Source organism: Rattus rattus, chromosome 1 (genome assembly GCF_011064425.1).
Source record: "Rattus rattus isolate New Zealand chromosome 1, Rrattus_CSIRO_v1, whole genome shotgun sequence".
Classification (NCBI taxonomy): Eukaryota; Metazoa; Chordata; class Mammalia; order Rodentia; family Muridae; genus Rattus; species Rattus rattus.
In genome coordinates, this window is record NC_046154.1 from 116831976 (window position 1) to 116854601 (window position 22626).

General features: G+C 37.0%; 1 protein-coding gene across 1 annotated transcript; it reads left to right on the forward strand.

The window, feature by feature from the left end:
* The first annotated feature begins 20605 nt into the window (after positions 1 to 20605).
* Positions 20606 to 21955, forward strand: Fut9 (fucosyltransferase 9). The gene has a single exon (XM_032905024.1). The coding sequence runs from the start codon at positions 20644 to 20646 to the stop codon at positions 21721 to 21723; it is 1080 nt and encodes a 359-aa protein (XP_032760915.1). The 5' UTR covers positions 20606 to 20643; the 3' UTR covers positions 21724 to 21955.
* The last annotated feature ends 671 nt before the right edge of the window (positions 21956 to 22626 follow it).

A 22626-nucleotide genomic window follows, 5' to 3' on the forward strand; every position in this document is an offset into this window, starting at 1 on the left:
AATAAAAGTTTAGGAGTCTGTTCTTGTTATGTGTACCATATTCCCAGCCTATATTTGGTCACTCAGCCCACTCTCTGTTTTTCTCTTCTTCTTCCCCAACCTGGCCTCAGGTAGACTAGAATCCCACTTCAGTTACACAACCAAGGAGAGAAGTTGACATTCTCAGGTCCCATTGAAAAGCGTAAATAGTATGAAAGGCCAAGACAGAATCTGTACTCCCAAGTGCCTCCCCACCCCACCCCCACCCCCCAAAAAAACTCTGCTAGTCCTATAGAAAATCTTATCCAAAAAAATTACTGCAATAAATGCGAGGACACTAAATTTATTTTTTGTTGGATACTTTTGATTTACATTTCAAATGTTATTCCCTTTCCCGTTCTCCAGGACATAAACCCCCATCCTATCCACTTTTCTTCAATAAGGATGCTGCCCCTCCTCAACCACCCCCCTTTCCATGCCCCCTGACATTCCCTATAGTACAGGATCCAACCATGGCAGGATCAAGGGCTTCTCCTTCCATTGGTGCCCAACAAAGCCATCCTCTGCTACGTATTCAACTGGACCCATGGGTCTGTCCATGTATAGTCTTTGGGTAGTGGTTTAGGCCCTGGGAGCTCTGGTTGGTTGGTATTGTTTTCTTATGGGGTGGCAAGCCCATTCAGCTCCTTCAATCCTTTCTCTAATTCCTCCAACAGGGACCTTGTTCTCAGTTCAATGGTTTGCTTATAGCATTCGCCTCTGTATTTGACATACTCTGACTGTGCTTCTCAGTAGACAGCTATATCAGGCTCCTGTCAGCATGTACTTCTGGGCTTCATCAATATTATCTAGTTTAGGTGGATGTACATATATATATATATATATATGTATGTATGTATGTATGTATATATATATGGGCTATATACTCATGTGGGGCAGGCTCTGAATGGCTCTTCCTTCAGTCTCTGCTCCAAACTTTGTCTCCATATCAGCTTCTATGAATATATTTGTTCCCCCTTTCAAGAAGAAGTGAAGAATCTGTACTTTGGTCATCCTTCTTCTTGAGCTTCATGTGGTCTGTGGGTTGTATCTTGGGTAATTCGAGCTTTTGGTACCACATTTTCTGTATCCATTCCTTGGTTGAAGGATATCTGGGTTCTTTCCAGCTTCTGGCTATTATAAATAAGGCTGCTATGAACATAGTGGAGCATGTGTCTTTGTTGTGTGTTGGGGCATCTTTTGGGTATATGCCCAGGAGAGGTATAGCTGGGTCCTCAGGTAGTGCAATAGGCCCAACAGTTGCGAATGCTTGCTGTTCTTGCAGAAGATCTGAGTGTGGCTAATAGCAAACTTCAACTGTGCAAGCAAAACCACCATGTTAGTTGAATGAATTAAAAATAAAAAAAAAACAACTATCTTGATCTAATAGAAACTCATCTTACTTTTACAGATAGGAACTACCTTTAATTGAAATGAAGAAAAAAATATCTGAAGCAAATAGGACTAGAAAGCAATCAAAGGCTACAACTGTAATCTGGGGGAGGAGGGGACTTCAAACTAAAACTAATAAAAAGAAGTAAAGGATCCTTTTTTGTTTTTGTTTGTTTTTTGAAGAGAAAATGAGAACTTTTTTATGTAATGACTGCATCTTCACTCAAAAACATATTAAGATAATTGTATTTTAATTAATATAATTTGAATCATGTCTTACTGCATCTTATGAGACAATAACATTTCTGTTGAAGGCCAAAATATACTGTGTCAAAATACTAGATAAATTTTCCTGGGGCAAAATTTTTAGCTTAATATGATCCATCACCAAAATATTAATGTATTTACTTAGCAATACTTACTTTCCTATACAAAATGCTAAGCAGTCTGCTCTTATTACATGAGAGCCATATACATTTCAAAAATATTTCCTGAAAGACCTGTTAATATTTTAATAACTTTTAAGTAAATTCACTAGCATATTGAATTTAATATTTGAGAGTGTATCCTAATTACATCAATATACCCCTTTTTTTCTTTTCTCGCCGCAATTTCTTTTGTCTAACATCTTTCCTCTCTTTCAAATGTATAACCTCCTCTCCTTTTATTGTAAATATTTATCTTCTTCCTACTGTCAGCACTCCTTAGTTGCCTATAGTTCTTTGTAGGGAGTTGAGGCCTCCTAAGCTTTCTCTCATTCACGTTAGGATGTCTATTGATGCTGTCCATACTCAGGTTATGTTTAGATAAGATATTATGGGTATAGTTTATGAGATTCCTAGGATACACAATCTCACAGCAAATTTCCTGTTCCTCTGGTTTTATGACCTTACCAACCCCTCATCTGATTTGATTCCTAAGGCTTAATTTTCTTTGTGAGTTTTTGTTTCTGTTTTTATAGAAACTCTGTGGCCTGAAGTAACGGTTTAGTATTTAGGAGCACATATTTAACTTTCAGAGAGTATGGCTTCAGTTCCTAATATTTATATGGTGGCTTACAAGTAACCATAATTCCAGATCCAAAGGATCTGATACTCTCTTTAGCAACAAACATGCATGTGTCACACAAACACACACACATGTGTGTAATTATAAACATATACACAAAATAGAAGTGAAATGTATAAAAAAATAAAAAGCTGTAAGTATAAACATTTATGCTTCAATTGTCTTTTATATCTGAACAGGAAAGAAAAGATGATGATAGTTTCCCTTTTGGTTCTGCTACTCCCAGAAAACACAGAACATTTTTAGTGTTAATATTCTCATTTGCAAAATGAACAATTCGCATGGTTAATGATAATGCTTTTTCCTCAAATATAACAAATATGTCCCATTCAGCAATTTCTAAATAAAATTTATTTTATTTTCGATGATTTGTGACACAGTTAAGAGACTATTTAAGGAACAGTGGCACAATGATAAGTGCTCTTTTATATTCAAAGTTGAATTTAGATTCTTAAAATATAAGTATAGTAGAAATCATTAATATTTCTTCCATTTTTGCTAAGTATGATTATATTATATCAAAAGTATACATCTTTCCCATTTTTGATTAACTTTATAGTGTACAATTAATCATTCTTTAGGGATAACTTAGAAGACAATGAAGTCAACAAAATTTCCAGCTTTTGATTGCACATTAGAAGTTTTTTATGTCATATTGAACATCTAAGAGCACTTATCATTCTATCATTGTTATTGACCCATAAAATATTTATATGTGACAGAGTTTTGCATATAATATCATAAAATTTATTCTGATTATTTACATAATTTAATAAGTCAGTGCTTCTTTATATAACTGATGACAATTATATTTACTTCAGTTTCCTTGTTTTTAATTCATACCAAAATATGCCTACTTATGACACTATAACTGTGCTTATCAGCATCAAATCAGTTTGTAAAGATCATTCCTTCAATTTGAAATCTTTTAAAAACTAGACAGTGTGGCATAGCTCATTCTGATGACATCTGATGTTTATTCTAAATTAAAAACTGTCACAGTTGAGTAGGTTAAGTCAATGGGATGTAAATCATTACTAGACAAAAGTCTTATCTACTATGGAGAGAGAGAGAGAGAGAGAAAGAGAGAGAAATTAATTAATTCATTAGTTCTGTGTAGAAAAGCAAATCCACAAAGATTGTTTTTTAAAAAAATCCTGGAAATAAAGGAAAAACAACCACAATACTTCAAAACCTGTGGGACATCTTAAAAGCAGTCCTATGAGGGAAATTTAGCTGTAAGTTGACTACATTTAAAGAAATCAGAAAGAATCCAAATAAGTGATCTAATTATACAACTCAACTGAATTATACAACTGAAGAAACAGTATAAAGCAATCTGAAGAGTGGGGGGTGCCCTCACTCTAGCCTCACCACCACCCCTTCTGATTCCCTACTGTTTATAATAAACAAAGGGAGGAAAGTTAGTCAACTAAGAATCACCCACCTTCCAGCACCAGGATCCACCCTACCTTCCTGCCCACATTCCAGAACCAGGCTCCTGATGCCTTTAAGGGTCATCAACAACTTCACCACTAAAGGCAATTAAAACATGTTTCTACCATCACCACTCTTTCATGTTTTCCCTATGTACATGCTCCATGCCCACTTACTTATAGAACCCCTGCTATGACAGCCTGCTCATTCTCCCTCTCTCTCATCCCCACTCAGAGGCAGCCTTTTGCATACCATCCTCCCACAAATCTCTTGTGTAGTGTGGTTTTAGAGAGATTTCTTGACCCAATAGCAAAGGGACTAGTCTGCCACAAAACCCTTTCAAACAGCTTTAAAAAGTATGAGATTCATCAAATGCAGAAAAAGTACACACCATAAACATCAAACAAGTTGCCATTCTAGTTTAAAAGTTCATTTTTAAGACATGATGAGTTCCACTAACTTCCATAAAGTTACATGTTTACTGTAAAAATTTCAGTGGCTTTCTGTTGTATTCCTTTCTCTGTATCAACATTAAAGATAATGATATGAAGTATAATTGCATTTATGGTAGCATTTAAATTGAGCAGAAATGGAAAATAACCATCAGAGTGGCAGTATATGAATGTTTAAGTTAGTTACATTGTGTCGTGAGATTATCCAGACATTTAAAACATCACACACAGTGACAAACAGTCACAACATAATGTGAACTAAACAAACAAACAAAACAAAATGTTTGTATCTGCTCCATCTGTTAGTTCTCCCAATGATTTTTGTTTATTCCATTTGTTTACACAGTTGGCAATTGAGAATTATATAAATTACTTTAGAAAGCTGTAAAAATGTTCTAAATGGATAGGAATCTCCTTCCAAAAGACCTTATTAGTCTGTTTGCCTGCATCTCTGTCTGTTTATAAGTAGATTAGACCATGTCACAGATTTTCTTCTCTCTTCTCCCAGACGTTCTTTTTAGTAGTCAGAAAAAAATCAAAGAGTAGATGCTGTAATTCCTCACATTACAATCTTTCCAAAGAAGCCATGTGTGATAGTGCATGCCTTTGACCCTATTTTTAAGGCCATGTTGGAAGGATCACAAATTTCAAGCCAGCCTATTCTACATAGCAAGCACATACAATCAAAACAAAGGAAGAGGAGGGTGGAAGGAAAAAAGGGAGGAAGGGAGAGGAGAGAAACAGACACAGACAGACAGGCACACATACGTGCACACACAGAGGAGGGGGTGGGAGGGAGAAAGATTGACCTCAAATCAGAGTCTTCCCTGTGAATGGGAGAAAATTAATCTCACGTTTAAAATTTAGCAGTGTCTTACCATAATGTAGGAAATATAGTATTATCAAAAAATTACAAAAAGAAGACAACAGATGTGGAGTTCTGAACTCCACACATGAAGACACAGGTGACACTGTACACCTACCCGTACACACCCACAAAAGTACAAATATGTGAATTGCTTCTGATTATTTAGCTATGCATTAATTAAACTTCCATTTCATAAAAATCTCTTTGGCTTTGCATTTCTCACATTGTCTTTTTAGTCTTTGGACTTCTTGAGGACTCATCTTTCCTATTTCAGTTCCTTCTATCTTGTTTTCTCCCTGCAACTTTTATATGGAGGTTCAAGTGCTCCTTGTTTTCTACAGTGATATGCTTTCCTAAGACTTATACAACTGGTGCTAATTGGTTTTAAGTAAGTTATAAAAATGATTAGCCTGCAAAATGTAGTCAGATCCATACATGATGTCATGGCTATGCTTCCTGTGATAAAATGTTTATCTCTGCAGGTAGATGGCCCTAATTAGACCACTTACTCTTAGATCGGTTAGCTTTTGATAACATGATAGTGTTTCTTTTATAATTGTGTATCATGCAGAGTTCTCCTGCACATATTTTACAAAATAAAATTTATTATTTATTAGTATTATATGTTATATAATAGAAATGAACCATAAGACATTGTTTCACATTGTTTGAAAGGATGAGAAGTTTCCCAATTTGCCGCCTGCAAAGTAGACACCTTGGAAAAACATAAGGTCTAAGAGACAATGTCCAGTAGTGTGTATTTCATTATAGGTTTAAGGGTCTGAGTAGCAGGAACATGGAAGACCATACTCTAAGTCAGCCAGCCAAGCAGAAAGCAAAGTTAGATTTTTCCTCTATTCAAGTTCCCAAACCACACAGAGGATCACTTATTTACTCAGACTACCTATTATACACATTACCCTGACCCCAAAGGCACCCTCCCAGATACACACAGTAATAAAGCATGGCACCTATGCAGGCTTTCCTGCTGAAACAGGGGAAACAAAAATGAACACCTGCACACCAAAAAGAGTAAAGACTTTGTGTTAACAGGAGTAATCCAGAGAAGAGCCAAGTGGGATGAAGCAGGCAGTTTCACATGGTTTCACTACTTTCCATTGAGAACTGAATTAGAAATCAAAAGTCTGAGAGAAATGTGATCACCTCAGCAGACTCAAAGCTGCTTTGTCAATGACACATTTGACTCAGGTGACAGATTCTGCAATAGCAGCAGACACCTAGATACTAGCAGCAGGGAGGTTAGAGTTCAGTCAAAAGCTGGATTTAAGACTCGGGCTCTAAGTACTAAGAGGATATGAACAAGGATGAAGTTGAGCATATGAATTTGCAAATTAATGGCAGCCAAATGATATACAAGGCAACATCTGGGGAACATACCTGAACTCCTGTCAGCCAGCCTGCTGAGGATTGAGCCACCATGATACTGTCTTTTAAAAATATATGACCTTCTATTGTAAGTTACAGATAAAGACCAAGTATAGGTATATCTCTACCCTATGAGCCTACTTTCAGTTAACAGGGGAAGCAATGCCAAATATACAAATGTGTGAACTTGCTCCTATCAAACAGTGAAAGCTATGAGAAAGCACATGTGATGGAGTGTCATTGAGCTATTAAAATCTATATGTAATGATAATTAGGTTTCGTGGCACATATTTATAATCTCTGCTAGCTGATAGGCTGAGGTAAAATGACAGCACTACACAATGAGCTCGAGGCCAGCCTGGACAATCTAAAGAGATCTTGTCTTTAAAAGCTAAAGGAGAACTCAGGGATATAGCTCAGTGATAGACTATGGAGCCCTAAGTTCAAGTCCCAGAGCTGTTGTTATTAATTAATTAATTAATTAATTAATGCAATTATAGCATATTCATAAGACCTTATGTGGTGATAACAGAAATTAGAAAAAGCGCCATGTTCTTAGGGACCCTGCAGTATGTTGGGGAAGCATTAGCAGTCTGTTCCATAGGAACCTTTAGGTAGATCTGAACACAAGCCTGCAGAGCAGTAACTCAAAAGTAGAGGGAGGAAACCCTCACCTCACAGGCAGAGATGAGAACTGGTGTACCAAGGACAAGCAAGAGCATGCAAATGTAAATGTGGCAAAAATGAGGTTAAAGATGCTGACAGGGCCCCATCATCAGGATCTGTATATGTCTCATATGTCTGCTTTAAACTCCATCTGAAATGCCATTAAAATGAAGAAGCCTGAAACAGGTTATCCTGTGAGTAGAGTTGATGTGATGTGTCATTCATCTGTCATGAGTCCTTGAACTTCTGTGTCCACTAGGATTGCCTTCAGGGGTCTTTGAATAATAGCTTTTCCTTACTCTAGTTTCTAATTTCACATATCTGTGTTTCGTTGGGAAAATATGCCTTTCTAACCATATCCCAAGTGATTCTGTAGACATCCTGAAAGATGATGGTGAACAGTGAAGCTCCAAACCTCATGCCCAGTGTTGACTGTATAAAGCAAGGGAATCTGACAATATGGATATAGACATCCATGATAAGGAACCCATTTTTATGTATAGATTTAATAAAACATGGGCATCATCAGAAACCTGATTGGACAAGAGATTATGATCTAACACTTAGACCACACAGGAACCCTGCAAGGATAGTCCGTTCAGATTCTTCTAAGCCTCTGAAGCATGCCCTCTACATCATAAAACAGGACCCTTTTGAAATAAGGATCTTCTGACCTGCTAAATGACAGGGTAGGTCAAAGAATTTCTCCACCACCAGTTCCATGATTGAATGGCATGAAATAGTGAAACAGTGTTTGGAAGGTTAGTGCAGCTTTGTTTGAAAAAGGGGTTTCCAGTTTCTACAACTTTTCTCCAGGAAAAAGAATGGCAATTCCTATAGCTTAGCTTTAAAGGGAGAAGACAAAGGTGACAGGAAGAGACCAGGAGGTCAGAAAGAGAGAGAGAGAGAGAGAGAGAGAGAGAGAGAGAGAGAGAGAGAGAGAGAGAGAGAAAGAAGAGAACTCCTAGAAGGAGACAAGACATGGTGGCTACTTAGGCTACCTAGAGACAGAAGGCAGAAGGAGTGATAAAAATGGGGAAAGGCGGGGGTCGGGGATTTGGCTCAATGGTAGAGTGCTTACCTAGGAAGCACAAGGTCCTGGGTTCGGTCCCCAGCCCCGGAAAAAAAAAAGAATGTTTAAAAATGGGGAAAGGCTAATTCACAGGTAAGAAGTTACTGCAAAATATGTAAGTTTTACAAAATAAGTTGCTAAGAGCTATTATCTTACTGGACGCTATTGTAATATGTAGTTCAGGAACAGTATGGTGATTCATTCAAGTGTGTTAATTATATACTGGACATTTGACAAAGCAGAAAAAGCTTTTTCGTGAAATGGTAAATGTTTAAAATAGTTTTATCTGATTGAAAGATTACATGATGTATTGAACACTGCATGGCAAGTATTCCATTTCCATGTACAAATATATGGGTTTTTTGTTTATCATTTAAAGTAAAATTTTAGAAACTTAATTCCAAGTAGATGACATTCAAAGTAATGTCAATTTTCTATCCAAGAAACAGCTGGTGTTTTACTTAAATAAACGAAGAATAATCAAATAGTGCAATGAGTACCTAGAACATAACGTTAGGTGGGGGACTGGTGTAAACATAAATGATGCAGGACTACCAAAAAGAATTGACTGAGTTGGTTGCTCTGTTTTATCACTTGAACGTAATGGAGTTTCATATTTAAACTAAGAAGAAACATTAATTTACCAAAGTAAAACACACTCACACACACACACACACACACACACATACACACATGCACACACACACAATATTTCCTTGTGTTTCATGGACTATGTGCTCTGATATAATACCTGTCAGTAATCATAGTGAATGCTGGCACCGACAACCCAGTTATGAAAGACCACTGGCCTCCAGGGGCACCACAAAGCATATTCTAGGGGGAAAACATCATGAAGGGATCCTGGATCCTGTCTACAGCAATCCCTAAGGAGTATAAGCCAGACTATACTTGGGTCTGTGTCAAATCTGATTCCTGTGACTATAGCTCAAGCTGGTAAATAGAGCTTCTACAGTGAATAAAGACAGTGATTAAGAACTACTGATAGAAGAGAAAGATCGGATGAAAGAACAAAGAAAAAGAGGTTAATCCCTGAATTAAAACAAAAATTCAAAGGGAATGAACATAAAAAGCACTGAAATAAAAGAGTCAATAGTGCATGAAAAACAGCATTTGGTAGCACATTTATTAATGGAAACAAATATTTGAAAGTGGAAAGGAAAGGAAGGCAGGGTAAAAAAAAACCTTTCACTAGTTTGCCTAAAGACAGAACTCCAATGGAAACAATTCTGGAAAAAACTCAGGGAAAAGACCAATGACCCTGGGGAAGACCAGGTGACCCTGTCTGTACTAGAGTACATTAGTAGAAAGTTCCCCAGAGTCCAAGGAAGTAAAACAAAAGGTTTACTCATGGAAACACCAGACATTTTATTTAAGAATCTTTGATAGAGGATCAGAGACACAAACTTGAGAGCATTCCAGGAATCAACAAGTGTCTTCTTGCCAAAAAGTAAATGGCTTCTCTCCCAAGACAGGAGGTGTACAGCTCAGCATCAAATGTAGAGAACTGTGGGAACTAAAACCAGCAAAGCCCATGAGAAAGGGCCAAGATAAGTTTCAAAGGACCTTGAAAAAGAAGCCATGAATATATGCAGCTTTATTGTATAAGACAGAGTATATTGTGGTATAGAATGAAGGAATATGGTTTTGTTTTAAAATGTCTAAGTGTTTTTGGTGTAAAAAACTGCAAGAAAAACAAAATAAGAAAAATAAGCAAACAAACAAACACTAATAAGTGTTTGTATTCTTTGGAGGTTGGGTAACTCCAAACTAATATGATCCCATTAATAGATCATGATCATCCTAGAAGAAAGTAGTTCTCTGAACTTACCATGAACATAATGGTTTCCATGTAGAAAGCATTGGCAAGTTTCTAAACATCACCTAAAGTTCATACAGGTATTTATATGAAGTAATACAATTATTCCAGTTTTAAATATATATATATATATACATATATATGTATATTCTCTACTTTATAAAGTTTTAATCCAGATAATTATATATTTTTGAAGGGTTCTAGATATACAGATTGAGTCTTCAGGGAAAAAGAAAATAATTGATTTAAATATTAGTTTCTATAATTTGTTTTTTCTGATTATTTAGAATAATCATTCTGTTCCTTTGTTTGGGTTTGTCTATTTCAAGCAATAAAACAGTTATAACTAATATAATGCAAGTGAAGCTGTTAGATGGTTATAGTATAGCTCTTGAATTGAAGAATACCAAAGAAAGATGATCCCAGAATAGTTCCATTAATCCAGAATTTACCAGGGAGCCCTATTCTGGTTCATCAGACCTAGAAATCCCCATGGTCCATCTGACTCCCTGATCAACACTGTTTGTGGGCGGGGGGTACTTTTTCTATAGTCCCTACAGGTTTTCCCAGCAGAGGTAATTGCCCATTATGAAACGAAGTTCCAGCTGAAGAACACAGCATGCACAAGAGTTTAAGTCATTCAATGCATGGAGAGAGAGAAGGAGAGAGGGGGGTTACATGAGAAGAGGGAGACAAGAGTTTTATCAACATAGTTAAAACCAACAAACATTTAGGATAATGTCTCTTAAAAAGGAAATTTCCATAAACTATAAAAAGAAAAAAGCCTAATTATATTGCAGAATTTTATATATTAGAAATGTACTATGATACATATATATATGTATATACATATATATAATAGTTAATGAGTTATACTTTGAACTTTAGAGAAGAATTGTATGTGGATGGGTAATTAACTACAGAGGACAAGTACAGAGATCTACAGAAAAGATCTACTTTTGCATGAGTTTTTGCTAACAGCACTAATTCCTGATCTGTTACCACAGATTAGTAGAATAACAATAAATTGATAATTATCACACTTTACTTTCAAAAGAATTAGGACAAAGGATCACTTTTTGACAACTATTTTTAAACTATTTCTAATTTAACATACCATCAATTTTCCACTAAAATTCACTCTTGACTTTTTGATTTGGTGTCCTCAACTTTATTCTTTAACCAATGACAAAAAGTTGAAACACACACACTGTACAGTGATTGTGGCTCCACAGTAATAGCAAACCATGTGGAGTGAAGAACCTCTATTGATCTGACTGGTTCTGTCTTTCAACTTGACATTACGATGTAATGTGGGAGAGGCAATACGCTGCAGTAGCCACTGAATAGAGATGATGCACAAGGAGTGAGCTACATGGCAGGAAGCTGGCTTTATCCCAGTTTCATGCTATGACTGAGTTCTTTTTTATAGTTTACTTGATGTTATCTCTATTTTAAAACAAGGATGAAAACTTGCTTGAAAATATCCTGAACAGCACCACCAGCACAGAGACTTACAGGAGAATTACTTGTCTCTGAAGAATCTTCTCATTTTCCTTAGCTTCTCATTTCTCTCACAAGTATCCAGACATGAATCTATCATTTGCAAATACAGTTTTAAATGTTTTGTATTTTAAAGTTTACTTTCATTTTTTAAAGCATGCATTCCAGCACTATTGAAAAATAGTAGTTTCTAATTACACAATATTTTCCTATACCAAATCTGAGCAAGCATTATTTTTACCAAGGATTCTGTTCTTTTCTTTAAACCTTAAGTCTTTGTCATCTCTCATACTCTATAAGGCCATTTAGATTAAATGAAAAGTTCTTATTAGTCTATGTATGGCTACAATTCCCCTTTATCTACATATTCATTGCTGTCTTTGGAGAGAGGTGTATAGTACCTCTATTTAAGGGCTTTAAAAAATAGGTTGGAGTGATTGATAGATCAAAACATGTTGGTTTTTCACCTGAATTTCAGTTCTAAGTAATAAGTCAAATGGTTCCTGTCACAGAAATGTCAACTTGGCTCTAGGAGGCAAACATCCTGACAACTTCTGAGTGTGGTAAGGTTCACTGACTAACTACCCCACTGTTTAGTAATTAACCCTGGCAGCAGTGAAGATTAGAGGTAGAACATCTAAAAAGAAATATAAGCAAGACCAAATCCCCAGGGAACAGGAAAACTGAACACAGAGCAAAAGGAACATTTTTTCCACCTAAGTACCAAAAATCTTTTTCATTTGACTGAAGCAAACAAGAGGAAGGAAGAAAGGAAGGAAGGAAGGAAGGAAGGAAGGAAGGAAGGAAGGAAGGAAGGAAGGAAGGAAGGAGTGAAGGAAGGGGGAGGAAAGGAAGGAGGGAGGAAGGAGGAGGGAGAGGGATGCTGAGAGAGAATGGAAAGTAAAACAAAGAGTTGCTAAAATTGACTGCATGTACACTAGCTTTGAGACAGGAGAAAAACCCAAGGCTCAGTTGTACCCATATATTTTTTATCATCTCCAGTGCTGTTCACTGTCTACATGACCATATGATAAGCTCATAGATAAAACAAATAAACACAAATTTACACTTGGTTCATACTTTGTGTTTGAAGTTACTGACACAGGACCTTACACTTGTCTGAAGCTTTTTCATTCACTGATTCCTTCACACAACTCATGAAACACTTAGGTGGCACTTACTGTACCCAGATGGTAATGGTATGTCAGTGAAGAAAGCAAATATCACTATACTGCTTGGCTTGCAAATTCTACCCGCAGTGAGCATAGAGTAGGCCATACAACACAATCGTCAAGTGTTCATAGCACGCAGCCAACAACCTGCATTGGAAAGAATGTCCCACAACTTCTTGGCCGACTAACCTTGGGCAAGCTGCTTATTAGCTATTTCATTCCTCAGTTATTCTTTTAGTTAAATGGTAGTATGAAGTAATAGACGTGCTGATGTGTATGAGTGAGTGAAAGGGCTCAGATTGTTTCTGGCAATAATGAGCACCATGTAGATGCGAGGTATTGTTTGATGAGAGAACCCGATCTTCATTTAAAATGTTAAATGGCTCACAGTGATGCCAGAGAAATCAGGACAATGAAACCCACTGTAAAACTACGAACAGAGTTTGGAGGTATTGTTTGCTTGGTGTTGACTGTAGACAGCAGGTCAGTGGCTAAGCTAGTTACTCATTGGATGTATCTCTGCCCTCACTTCGCTCTGAAGAAGAGATGACAGATGGCCTTCTCCACAGCTGCTCTACTAAAATGGGCAGGAACAGCAGTTATTTGAGTGGTGGCTGCTGTCACTGTAACCTGGTCACATACAGCCAGCAGCACTGATTGTAATAGCACAGAAGAGCACGTTAACATAGTTTATCATGACTTTCATCAAAATTTCTTCAAACTATTAAATATGAACTGACTCCATGATGTCTACAGAGTTTCATGCAACTAGACTTTCGTAAACTTATTCTGGGTCAGCATTCTGATATTTTTTTACAAATCTATTTTTGCTAAATTGGGCAATTTTTATTGTAATTTTAAGTGAAACTGGCCTTTTAAAATATCTCCTCTGATATATTGTTTTAACAAGATTAGAGGTGGCTTCGTATAGTGGTTGAAAAATTTATCCTTAATATTTATTTTCTAAAATAATTCTGTTTTTAAAGGTGTCATAAAAATCTTCATTTGTTGAATTACTATTCTGGGTGCTCCAGTACCATCTAGGCTTAGTGTTTGCTCTCAGTTATTTTTTTTTTTTAATTTTTGTTGTTGTTGTTGTTGCTGCTGTTGCTGCTGCTGCTGCTGCTGTTGCTTGAATTTCATTTCTTTAATAAATTCCATTGTTAATGTTTCCCCCTCCCCATAGGGCATGTTTGTTTTTCTCCATTTGCCCAAACCACAATCATTTACTTTATCAAAATTTTTTATATATCTTTATAAACACTAATAGTCATTCCTAATTTTAATCTACATTAATTCAGCCATTGTTTACCCTTCTCATATTTAACCTAGATTTCTTATTTTCTGTCTTGTCTATTTTTTTGATATTATCAGACATTGGGATATTCTAATCAACTCAAATTTAAGATCTCAACTTCACTGACTTTGTCTATTCTGCTTCTACTTCTTTTGTTGTTTTGTTTATTTGGTTTTTCTTTTCTTTAGCTTTGTTCATTGTTCATTGAAGATCTTCCTGGGTTAATCAAATAATTGTTTAATCAAATAAACTGCAGCTCTAAACTTCTAAGTACCGTTGTTATTCCACATACACAGAGTACTTGCTATATCACTTTATTATAAATATTGAGACTTCCTTTATAACTCCTTCCCAACTTTTTCTGTAGACTAAGGTTGGATGAATAATTCTTAGATATATGTGTTTTTTCCTTTTCAATTTACTTATTTATTTATTTACTTTATATCCCAATCATGTCCCCTCCCTGTTCTCTCCCCCTCTCCTCTCTCTCTCTCTCTCTCTCTCTCTCTCTCTCTCTCTCTCTCTCACACACACACACACACACACACACACATGCACACATGTACAGTCCCTCCTGCATGCCTCCTTTTCTCCTATGAGAAGATGGCGTCCCCTCCCCCTTATCCTGCCCTGGCACATCAAGTCTCTGCAGAGTTAGGTACATCTTCTCCCCCTGAGGCCAGACTAGGCAGCCTTAGTTAGGAGAATGAGAGCCACAGACAGGCAATAGCTCTAGGGACAGCCCCAGCTCCAGTTGTTGGGGACCCCACATGAAGACTGAGCAGCACATTTGCTACATATGTGTGGGGAGTCTATGTCCAGCCATGTATGCTCTTTGTTTCATGGTTCACTCTCTGGGAGCCCCTAAAGGTCCAGGTTCGTTGACTCTCGTGGTCTTCCTGTGAGTTCTTATACTCTCCAGGCCCCTCAATCCTACCCCAAACTTCCATAAGTCTCCTGGGCTTAACTTTGGGCTTCTACATCTCTATTTCAGTCAGCTGCTAGGTGGAGGCTTGCAGATAGTTATGCTAGGCTCTTAGCCTAGCTAGCATCGGAATATCATTAATAGTGACAGGAATTGATGCTTTCCCTTGGGTTAGTTCTGATATTAGGTCATTTATGGGTTGGCCATTACTTCACCTTTTGTTCCACCTTTGTTCCTGCATTATTTTTTTGTAGACAGAAAAACATTAGAGTCAGAAGTTCTCTGGGTGGACTGGCTGGTGGGGGATACTGCCTTGCTACAGGAGGTGACCATATCCTCATTGCTAGGAGTCTCAGCTAAAATCACCCTCATAGACCCCTGGGAGTATCTTCCATTCCAGGTCTCTTTCATGTCCTAGAGATGCCCCCCAGTCATCCCCTCGTCCCCTGCTGGCCTCTGATTTCCATTCATTCTAGCCCTCTGACCCTTTCTCCTGTATCTCCCCAGATTTGATCCTGGACACATGCCATTACCCTCCTTGTCCCCTCTCCCACACAGTTCCCTCCCTCCATTTGCCTCCCTTGTCTATTTATTCTTCTTCTAAGTAAGATTCCAGATCCGCACTTGAGCTTTCCTTCTTGTTTAGCTTCTTTGGGTCTGTGGAGTGTATCATGGGTATCCTGTACTTTTTGCCTAAAATCCATTTATAGGTGAATAGATACCACAGGTGTCCATTGAGGTCTGGGTTACCTCACTCAGAATATTTCTTAGTTCCATCTATTTGCCTGCAAAGTTCATGAAGTCCTTATTTTTAATAGCTGAGTAGTATTCTATTGTGTAAACGAACCACATTTTCTTTATCCATTCTAAGATTGAGGGGCATCAAGGTTGTTTCTAGTGTCTGGCTATTACAAGTAAAGCTGCTATAAACATAGGGGAGAATGTGTCCTTGTGGTACAGTGGAACATATGGTGAAACATGTGGTGGAACATATGGAGTATATGCCCAGGAATGGTATAGCTGGATCTTTAGGTAGAACTATTCCTGATGTTCTGAGAAACTGCCAGATTTATTTCCAGAATTGTTCTACAAGTTTGCACTCCTACCAGCAATGGAGTTCCCCTTGCTCCACATCTTCACTAGCATGTGCTTCTCCTTGAGTTTTTGATCTTAGCCATTCAGATTGGTATAAAGTGGAATCTCAGGGTCATTTTGATTTGCATTTTCCTGATGACTAAGAACTTTGAACATTTCTTTAAGTGCTTCTCAACCAATCAAGATTCCTCTGTTGAAAATTCTCTGTTTAGCTCTGCACCCCATTTTTGAATTGGGTTACTTGAGTTGTTAGTGTCTAACTGCTTGAGTTCTTGATACATTTTGGATATTAGCCCTCTGTCAGATGTAGGGTAGGTGAACGTCCTTTCACAATCTGTAGGTGACATTTTGTCCTATTGACAGTGTCCTTTGCCTTACAGAACCTTTTCAGTTTCATGAAGTCTCTACTTTTTAAATTTTTTATTAGATACATTTCTTTACTTACATTTCAAAGGTAATTCCCCTTCCTAGTTTCCTATCCATAAACCCCCATTTCCTTTCCTTCCCCTCCCCTATATGGGTATTCCCTCTATTGCCCCCCCATATTCCCCTGCACTGGGGGTCCAACCTTGGCAGGACCAAGGGATTCCCTTCCCCTGGTTGCCCCAACAAGCTGTTCTCTGCTACATATGCAGTTGGAGCCCTGGGTCAGTCCATGTACAGTCTTTCAGTAGTGATTTAGTACCTGGAAGCTCTGGTTGGTTGGCATTATTGTTTTTATGGGGTTGCAAGCTCCTTCAACTCTTTCAGTACTTCCTCTAATTCCCTCCAAGGTGGTCCTATTCTCAGTTCGGTGCTGTGCTGATAGCACTGACCTCTGTATTGGACATGCTCTGGATGTGTCTCTCAGGAGAGATCTATATCCAGTCCTTTTCAGTATGAATTTTCTAGCTTCATCAATCTTATCTAGTTTTGGTGGCTGTATATATATGGGCCACATGTGGGTCAGACTCTGAATGGCCATTCCTTGAGTCACTACCCTAAACTTTGCTTCCATATCCCTTCCTATGGATATTTTTCCCCCTTTGAAGAAGGAGTGGAAGCATCCACATTTCGGTCATCCTTCTTCTTGAAATTCCTGTGGTCTGTGTATTGCATCTTGGGTAATTCGAGATTTTTGGCTAATATCCACTTATCAATGAGTGCATACCAGTGTGTTTTCTGTGATTGAGTTACCTCACTCAGGATGATATTTTCTAGTTCATTCCATTTGCCTATGAATTTCATGAAGTCATTGTTTTTGATAGCTGAATAGTACTCCATTATGTAAATGTACCACATTTTTGGAATCCCTTCCTCTGTTGAAGGGCATCTGGATTCTCTCTAGCTTCTGGCTATTATAAATAAGGTTGCTATGAACATAGTGGAGTATGTGTCTTTGTTGTATGTTGGAGCATCTATATGCCTAAGAAAGTTATAGCTGGGTCCTCAGGTAGTGGAATGTCCAATTTTCTGAGGAATCTGCAGACTGATTTTCAGAGTGGTTGTACCAGGTTGCAGTCCCACCAACAATGGAGGAGTGTTCCTCTTTCCCCACTCTGTTATTACTGTTTGCTCTTAGTGCCTGAGCCATTGGTGTTCTGTACTAGAAGCTGTCTCCTGTACCAGTGAGTTCAAGGTTATTTCCGACTTTCTCTTCTATTAGGTTTAGTATGACTGGTTTTATGTTGTAGTCTTTGATTCACTTGGACTTTTGATAAGCATAGATCTATTTGCATTCTTCTATGAATCACCATCCCTTATTTCAAGCTGTATTATAGAATAATAGTTAAAAGACAAAACAAGCAAACGAACAAACATAACCCTGCATGGTATTATTATAGAAGCAAATACATTGATCAATGGAACTGAATCGAAGACCCAGGAAAAAACTCACATACCTACAGACACTTCATTTTTGACACAGAAGCCAAAATCATTCAATGGAAAAAAGGAAGCATTTTTTCCTAGATATAACATCTGTAGGTTTTGTTTTGTTTTTTATCAATATCTTCATTTAATGAGTTTGAGACTGAATGTGGCTTTGAAAGGCTTTTGTTTTTATAACAATTCAGTACACGGAATGTTCTAGTATTAAATATCTACAATTTTTGCATACAGATAATTAAGGTTTATAGTACATACATGTAATTTATTAAAGGTTGTGAAGAAAATGTGTATGTGAAATTATTTCAAATGTTCATGTAAATTTTGATAAGTAAAGGGCAATTCTCTCTTATTTTGAGTACTCTCTATCTCATACACTATATTTGACTGAGATTTTAAGATATGTCTGAAATTTGTAAGTGATATTAACATTGGAAAGATGATACAAATTTCAAAGGACCACCAAAAGTTCTATTAAAAAGAATCTTGTGTATGTTCATATTCATAACTGGCTTTCTTACAAAATGGTTCTACTAGAAACATGGGACCAAATATAACTGAAAATATTCCAGACATGAATGCATGACTTGAGACCCCAAATTGCCATTTAATATGCTTTGTACTGTAGAATATAAAATTAGCCCCCTCTTTGGAATGTTATGGTGACCCCTGTGACAGACACAACCTTTCCTGATTCAGTAGCCTGCTATTTTCTGGTTGCGCCAAAAAAAATAATAATAATAAACAACCAGCAAATGATTTAACATTTTTAAAAAAAACCACTTACACTTAAAAAATGGGATCAGGTGTGATTCCCTCACCTTTTAAAAATGTTTCTAGAGCTACTAAAAAGCTTGCAATTACAAAATAGTTGATAAAAATATTCCTCTGGATTGTACAAGAAAGGAGGCAAGGACCACTAACAGACATCATGGATGCTTAGTAGGACTTCACTTCTCGCCCTGTCAGAACTGTAATGTCTGTAGTCATGGTAGTCCATTCTCCTAACAGTTGTGATAATGTGCTATGAAAGATGGAGATTTTGAGTGTGTTCTGTGTGTGACATAAAAGTGTCACTTGGAACTGAGCATTAGGAGCATTTGGTTGTTATGAGAGGTCTTAGGGAAACTTGTCACGTTTAAGGCTGGAGCATCACTGGAATCAGTTCAAAGAAAAACAGTATGTAGCTCTTCATTTGCATACATGAACACAGTGTTTGAGTACATGAACACTATAGGGCTCTTCAGAGTTTGGGTGTGTGTGATAAGAATTGAATATCTGTGTATACCAATGGAGAAAAAAAATAAAAGAAAGAAGCAGAATCTTCAGAGTTTGGGGCTTGAGACTCCATATGTACAACAATGCCAAGCAACCAATTCCAGGGACTAAGCCACTACCTAAAGACTATCATGGACTGACCCTACCTCATGCTGAATATCCTAGTGACCAGTGGAAAATCTCCTGCTAGACTGAACCCCAGAACTAGAAAAAAATAAAAAGAAAAGGGGGGGGGAAGAAGCCAAATGTACAAATAAAAAAAAAAAAAAAAAATAAAAAGAAAAATTTAGAAGACACACAATAAACCAAAGCGGCTCTTTGCTTTAGCCATAAACTATTAAAATTCAATTGATTGCTGCTGTTCTCCATGATGTTTATCTTTATCTTAAGGACATTAATTACATCTAATTCTGAACTTAGCTTAATGCTCTAATCCTGATAAGGTAGAGTTGGTTCTAATGCCAACAATGTGTTGATTATTAAATACTGCTAATGACTGAATTCGCTACCAGGTTATTGAAATAAAATTGTGAGATAAATGTGAATGTATTAATTGATAAATGCAGCAGCAGGTTTATTAACGAGGTTATTTACAAAAGGGAGACATCAAGTCAAGGGCTATAGTTTTCCTCACATGACTATCTTGCATTTATATATAAATCATGAAAATAAATGTTTTTCCAGAAACAAACATTAACTTTTCAAAAATATTAATATTCTATTAACTTCACTCTGATGGTCAGAGTACACTACAATCTTTTTATTTTTTTATTTATTCCTTGAGATTTCAAACAGAATATTTTACCATACAGTTTTCCATCCTCTAACCCCTCCAAAACCCCTCTGCCCATAAGCTCAATTCCATGTTATCTCTGTTTCTTAAAATGGAAAGTTTTTAAACATTGTTTTGTTGTGAACAAGCAAAAATGTCGTGTTTACAAATTTTATACAGTAACAATTCAGTGATTAAATTCAGTCATGGGTTTCAATAATGACAATCTATTTTGTCAGCTTTTTACTAACCAAAGCAGAATAAGGACCCTGAAGAAGTGGTTAATCTAACTCAAAGATGTGGAGAGTGGATTCCGATGTATTCTTTCAAGGCCAGAATCTCTTGGAAACTTCTATTCAAAAGTCATCTTAGGTCTAGATGAAAATGGTTTCTCACAGTGGCTATTAAAACTGAAAAGAAATTCTATTTGGTTTCATGATTAAAGTAGTCTTAACCATTTCTCTTACATTGCATTTATAATTTCCTCTTTATTTCTAAACTTACCTTCTTCTACTTTTCTCTCTTCCCCAGGAAAAATTATGACCTCAACATCCAAAGGCATTCTTCGCCCATTTCTAATCGTCTGCATTATCCTGGGCTGCTTCGTGGCATGTCTACTTATCTACATCAAGCCCACCAACAGCTGGGTCTTCAGTCCAATGGAGTCTGCAAGCTCTGTGCTGAAAATGAAAAATTTCTTCTCCACGAAAACTGATTATTTTAATGAAACTACTATTCTGGTTTGGGTGTGGCCATTTGGGCAGACCTTTGACCTTACATCCTGCCAAGCCATGTTCAACATCCAAGGGTGCCATCTCACAACGGACCGCTCGTTGTACAACAAATCCCATGCGGTCCTGATACACCACAGAGACATCAGCTGGGATCTGACTAACTTACCTCAGCAGGCCAGGCCGCCCTTTCAGAAATGGATTTGGATGAACTTAGAGTCACCCACTCACACCCCCCAAAAGAGTGGCATTGAGCACTTGTTCAACCTGACTCTAACTTATCGCCGTGATTCAGATATACAAGTGCCTTACGGCTTCTTGACAGTGAGCACAAACCCCTTTGTGTTTGAAGTGCCAAGCAAAGAGAAGTTAGTGTGCTGGGTTGTGAGTAACTGGAACCCCGAGCATGCCAGGGTCAAGTATTACAACGAGCTCAGCAAGAGTATTGAAATCCACACCTATGGGCAAGCTTTCGGAGAATATGTGAATGATAAAAATCTGATTCCCACCATATCTACTTGTAAATTTTATCTTTCCTTTGAAAACTCAATTCACAAAGATTACATCACAGAAAAGCTCTACAATGCATTTTTGGCTGGTTCGGTACCTGTTGTCCTGGGACCATCTAGGGAAAACTATGAGAATTATATTCCAGCTGATTCATTCATTCATGTGGAAGATTTTAACTCACCCAGTGAGTTGGCAAAATATCTGAAGGAGGTTGACAAAAACAATAAGTTATACCTTAGTTACTTCAACTGGAGGAAGGATTTTACTGTAAACCTCCCACGGTTTTGGGAATCACATGCATGCCTGGCATGCGATCATGTAAAAAGGCATCAAGAATATAAGTCCGTTGGCAATTTAGAGAAATGGTTTTGGAATTAAAATGTCCATCATCGTCACAGTGAAATAGATTAATGAGACACCATTCAAGTTTTCAGGATAAGAAGAAACTCGCTGCATTTGGGTCACAGTTTATTTTTCCTGCTCTCCCTTGAGGACCATGTATATTTTGATGAAATTTTTAAGAGACCAGAATCAGCAAATCACTCAATTTGGTTTTAAATTATCCTGTATATATGTGATAACAAGCACTGGAAATAATTTATTCGTCGTTCTCATTTGTGAAGCATTCTGTTTTTACATTTTATAGTTGACTGTAAAGTAAGTTTGTGATTTAATTGTTTCTACATCAATCAGATCTTTCATCTACTTGGGAAATGAAAATACATATCCTAAAATATGAAGGACTCTTTGCCAAGTGTTATGAAATTTAGATTCTAACTTGTAAAATGCTAACAAAAAAGGATTATTGAATCACTTAATTCTTAATCTCTTTGACTTCAAAGCTGAACCCTACTGACAACTGATGTAGGTTTTACCTGTACCATGTTTGTGACGGTGGACTAATTGATGTAGTGAAGAAGAAAGGCAGGAAGCAGAAATGTTAGTAGACTCCACACTCATTTTCATTAAGTTGTTTTACAAATGCAGATCTAAATATTTTAAGTTAAAGAAAGCAAGAAATACAATGTATGTGGTTGGGGGAGGCTGTTAGATTTGTTTTTTTGTGCCTAATAATACATGAGAGAATCTTCTGACAGTTCCCTTTTATATCATGAGGAAAGTTATTATTGTAAAACTAAATAATTCCCTTATAACAATAAAAATGATACCTGGCACTACAAATAAACATATAAATTATACCATTTATAGAACTTTAATTACTCTATCCATTTGAAATATTTTTCCAAAGTATTCCTATTTAAGATTCATTTTACCATATTT

Excerpts from the sequence above, each read along its gene's own strand:
- Fut9 (XM_032905024.1), top strand. The coding sequence starts at position 20,644 with ATGACCTCAACATCCAAAGGCATTCTTCGCCCATTTCTAATCGTCTGC.